This window comes from Rhagoletis zephyria, unplaced genomic scaffold, assembly GCF_001687245.7.
Source record: "Rhagoletis zephyria isolate East Lansing unplaced genomic scaffold, Rhagoletis_zephyria_1.1 Rzeph_scaffold_07502, whole genome shotgun sequence".
Classification (NCBI taxonomy): domain Eukaryota; kingdom Metazoa; phylum Arthropoda; class Insecta; order Diptera; family Tephritidae; genus Rhagoletis; species Rhagoletis zephyria.
This window is the reverse complement of record NW_016164585.1, coordinates 20,697-26,012: the sequence shown is the minus strand read 5'-3', so window position 1 is coordinate 26,012 and position 5,316 is coordinate 20,697. Positions and strand designations below refer to the sequence as shown.

Genomic DNA, 5,316 nt, shown 5'->3' with positions numbered 1-5,316 from the left:
TCNTATTTTTTTACTTAATTTTAATAACTTTTTTTTAAACATATATATTTTTTGTTCATTTCTTTTGCTGTGTTTTATTCCATTTTTAATTTTCATATTCTTTTAATTAATATAGATTTTTTAACTCTGTTTTGATGTAATTTATTTTTGCTTTAAGGTAATTCTTATTTCCTGTTTTAAATTTATACTTCATTAATTATGAATGAGACGAATACTAAAAATTTAACTGTGAAAAGCTCCTTGTGTACGTGTCAGTAAACTTATATCGAAAGAAAAAACCACCTTAAGTAATTTATGTTAAATTTCAAGTGACAAATCTATGGACAGTTTCATGAAAACAATAGAAAAGAGTTGGGCAGTAGTAAAATATTTATTCATTGACACAGAGAGTGTGAATTCGTTAGTTTTTCTTTTGCAGTTGAGTTCCATGCACACAAAAAAAAATGAAGTTATATTCAAATATCGTCTAACCACAGGTAAACCGGTTACGTTACGTTACTGGTTAACATCCCAATGCAATTAAATAGTTTGATACGTTTTTGTAACATTCATTAATTGGAAAAAATTGTCAACAAATTACACCATATTTGGCTTCTTAGGCAGTAGAGGGTTAATTTTAATTTAAACTTTTCTTAATTACATTTTTATTTATATCAAGTTAACTTTTACTTATTACCTAGTCTTTTCATTTCTGTTTTTATACAATTTACAAATTTTAAGTTTAGTTTGTTTTATTTGATTTTCTATTTTGCTTTATAGGCTTTTTTTTATTTTATAATATCTTTTCATTAAATTTTTTTATTTAACCTTTAATTTAGTATTAGCTTGTTATTTTTATTTTATTTTACTACATTCAATTTAAATTTTTTTTTCTTATTTGGTAGTTTAAATTTTAGTTTGTTTGTTCTCATTTTATTAAATTTTTTTTATCTCGTTTTATTTTAATCTCCTTTTATTATATGATTTTTATATATTTTTATATTTTTTTTACTTCGCACTTTTATTTAATTTAAGTTAATTTAATTTGATTTAATTTAATTTTATTCTATTTTGTATATTTTTTAATTTTGTGTTAGACTCTATTTTACTTTAAATAATTTCATTTATGTATAGTTTTAATTAAATTTTTACTTCATTTTTATTTTTTACTCCATTTGATTTCTTTTCATTTTGTTTTTATTTTAATTTCAATCTTTAATTTTTTGTTTTAATTTTAGTTTATTTTATTTTACTTAATTTTTAATCTCGAAATAAACGCCTTCAATATTATTCACCACATTCTTAACACACTGTCCTCCCCGACTTGATCCGAATAATCATCAAAGTCATCGCTATTGTCATCATCATCATTAGTCAGTCAGTAAGTAAGCGATTCAGTCTTAGCTGTTAAAGGTTGCGCTGCTTTTATTGTTGCTTCAATCCGCAGCAAACATACATACATAAACACATTTAATAAAAAAACGTAGTTGCTCATACGCTTTGTAGGCGCAAGCTTACTATACGTGGCACACGCCTCATCACCAACCAACTGTGATTGTGTAAATCCTTTGAGATTGCCTGGTATCCGCCGAATTAAAGTATTTCCTGAGGTAAAGAATTTTTTAAACATTTATGTTGACATTTGGTTTGCCACACCCATGACAGAACTCCCGTAAGTGACAATTCCATCAAGCGCACAAGCAATACGAAAAAGTGAGCAAGAGTAAAAAAGTGTATTTATTGCAGAGAGGACCTCAGCCAAGTCATCTTCTATTACAAAAAAAAAAAAAAAAAAAAACTGTACGCCAATCAACGTTTGTAAGTTTATTTTGTTCATACCGAAAATAATTATATTTACTTAAATAAATTTTTGTTTGATTTTACACTTTTTTAGTGAGTATCNCGAAAATAATTATATTTAGTTAAATAAACTTTGCTTTAACTTTACACGTTTTTTAGTGAGTATCATTGGAACTTACCTGTTGCTTTGTTATATAAATGGGTTTATTCAACACAACCCATGTGACAGTCTCATGACAGGCGGGCGCTGTTGTTGATCCATCATAGGTCATATATTGATCCGTTTCCGGCAGTAGACCGCGTATGGATAAGCGTTTGACGAATGCTTCATCACCACCGAAGCGTATGCGATCCAATTGGTCGGTGAGCATACGCAGTTCGGGATTAGATAGATCGCCGAGCTGAAATTATAAGTTTTATATAAGTGAAGTTTAAATTTGAAGAACTTTTAAGCGATAAACATATTGATGAACAAAAATTTCGTAGCTAAGGTGATGTGGAATTCGACCATCTTTTCTATTATTTACTTTTTTTGCAAATAAAAGAGACACAGGTATCAGTTTTATATAGTACTATCTAAGAATATGGTAAATAGCTTCAAGGAGATAAACCTTAATATATAAGAAAAATCGGAGTTTAAAAGGTTAAATCGCAGTTGGTGCCCGAAAGGGGGGTAAGGTTACCACGGAGCAGTTTTTTATCTCACTAGCTTAGATACTCGAAACCCATGGGAAAAAATGTATCCATTTTGCAGGCTGAAACAAATGCTATAGAATAATAAGCGGACTCTAATATCAGGGGAAACTAACAGAACACCGTAATCTTGACGGAAAGCCATAGCCGCTTCAGGTCCTCAGAACTCATCAGGTAACTTTTAAACTGGTGATGGAGTGCCTTGAAAAGCTAAGTACTCTTTGTCTCACCAATCGAGTTTGGGTTCTCTGGACTGCGGGAAAATTAACGTTTTTTTCCAAAGGTGGTTGATGACTGAATTTGTTCAGTAAATTTATTTAAAACTTTTCGTTAAAGTTTAAGTGTAATCATGATGCTAAGCAAAGCATATTTTTTTTTTGCCGATCACTAATTATATAACAATTTCAAATAAGTCCTTTCAAAAGCTTTAATAATGTTTTATCGCTTGAAATATTATNACCTTAATATATAAGAAAAATCGGAGTTTAAAAGGTTAAATCGCAGTTGGCGCCCGAAAGGGGGGTAAGGTTACCACGGAGCAGTTTTTTTTCCATTTGTGCTCTTCAGAGTCTTGTAGAACATTTAGAAGTCCATGGAGAACAAAGAAGTGACCGAAGCTTGCTCCTTGGTATTTTGGCACACGAACTATTCTCTGTGAGAAAATTGCTATGAAAGTATTCCCACAGGGTGAAGTTATATCTACTCTTCTGTAGTCTACCGTAGTAGATGAACGAGTCTGTCTTCTTAGTGTAAAACAATTCGATATTCATGGCTACATGGATGGCATTGCAACTCCAACCAGAGGTAAGTTTGAGTAAGTTAAGAATGCGTTGAACATAGAAGCCAGTTAGTGTAGTAAAAATTAATTAATTTGAGCCCTAAGAAGATTAATATAATTATATTCTCCTTAAAAACGGAAAGTGATAAATTTCTGAGAAAGTTTTTTCAAGCGCAGAAGTTAGACTTTTATAAATTTTATAAAGAAGCTAACTATCTGGGAATTATTCTTAGTGATACGCTTTCGCTGAGTCTTCGTCTCCACTTAGATCAGTGGGAAGCGGTCTTTTGTGTCGGAATTATTGGATTTGAATGAAATCGCAACTTTACTGGAAATGTGCGAAAGGTAACAATCATGCCAAGTCCTTCATCCTAGAATTATTCTCTTATCTTATTAGGCACCAACTAAGAATTTTTACAGGCTTTTTTACTAATCACTGCAGGGTAATGAAACACTTGTCAAACCTGGGAGTGCAGGCTGTGTCACAAAAGTCAGTAAGTTAGTTAGCTTAGACTTCCCTTCCCATAATCAACGTACCTAGACACCCATGGCTTAAATGTCATTTGAAACAGGGAGCTACGTAGGTCAAAGGATATCTGCAACCAAATGCAGGCCTGGTTGCGGCAACTAGCTGACCTGTTTGCTTCTATCAGAATTTGATCTAGTCTGCTTTAATTATTTTCCGGCGAATAAAGTTAGCTTTTCGTATGCAAATATGCATTAGTTTTTCTACTTATTCATCTCACTAGCTTAGATACTCGAAACCCATGGGAAAAAATGTATCCATTTTGCAGGCTGAAACAAATGCTATAGAACAATAAGCGGACTCTAATATCAGGGGAAACTAACAGAACACCGTAATCTTGACGGAAAGACATAGCCGCTTCAGGTCCTCAGAACTCATCAGGTAACTTTTAAACTGGTGATGGAGTGCCTTGAAAAGCTAAGTACTCTTTGTCTCACCAATCAAGTTTGGGTTCTCTGGACTGCGGGAAAATTAACGTTTTTTTCCAAAGGTGGTTGATGAGTGAATTTGTTCAGTAAATTTATTTAAAACTTTTCGTTAAAGTTTAAGTGTAATCATGATGCTAAGCAAAGCATATTTTTTTTGCCGATCACTAATTATATAACAATTTCAAATGAGTCCTTTCAAAAGCTTTAATAATGTTTTATCGCTTGAAATAATAATATATACATATACATATGTAAATATGTATACAGCGCTCTTCTAATAAATAATTTCTTAAATTTTAACCGAATAACTCATTTAATGTAAAGTCAAAGCTTCGCTTATTCATTGCCATACGAAAACACATACTTATTTTATTCTGCTCCGATAAATATATTATACCTAGTACTATGCATTTGTATTCAATGGCAAACTTTTGCCGTAGTACAAAGTCTGCGTAAAGTTTTTCTTTCCAAACAATATACATACTCACCTGCAGCAAAATTGATACACCAACAATGCCTTGCGCTCGATTCAAAGCGTCCGAAAAGTTTGCATAGAGTTGTGAATTGTAGCCGAATATTTGAATCTGAAAGTAAACAGAATAAAACCGAATAGGATAATTGAGAATAAAAAATGCGAAAGAAAACTGCCGACAAGAGCTGCAAGATATATTTATCTACATACATACTAATATGCTATATGTATTTTGTTTGCCATAGATGTGCATACATTTCTAAATAAGTATTTATATGTAAATAAATATGTATGTGCATGTGAAATCGTCCAATCACAGCGATGTTTGAATAACAATTATATTGCTTTTTGTGGTGTTTGTCTGACAATTTTAGTGGTGTCTAAATAAATTCCTAAGATTGCATGTGAAACACTGCAAATGTAAGCTTAATTTATTTTGCCACACTTGCTGGAGATTATACAAGAACATGTAGTACATATGTATTTACATTAGGGTGGTCTAGAAATGCATGTAAAAAAAAAGTAAAGTCGGAATTTTTATGCTCTCACCCCCTAGGATGGACCTATATCGAAAAAAGTATACCCCTATTTTTCAAAGTTTTCCATGTATTTTGTATGGGCAAATAGGAACTTTACGTGG

At 31.6% G+C, this 5,316-nt stretch overlaps 1 protein-coding gene across 1 annotated transcript; it reads right to left on the bottom strand.

Annotated features, from left to right (window-relative positions):
* Window positions 1–1,958: 1,958 nt before the first annotated feature.
* Window positions 1,959–4,788, bottom strand: LOC108374242 (putative carbonic anhydrase-like protein 2; the record flags this gene model as incomplete). Its single annotated transcript, XM_017630223.1, has 2 exons — window positions 1,959–2,180; window positions 4,693–4,788. Coding segments are annotated over 2 exons (318 nt in total), but the record flags the coding sequence as incomplete, so codon positions are not given.
* Window positions 4,789–5,316: the final 528 nt, after the last annotated feature.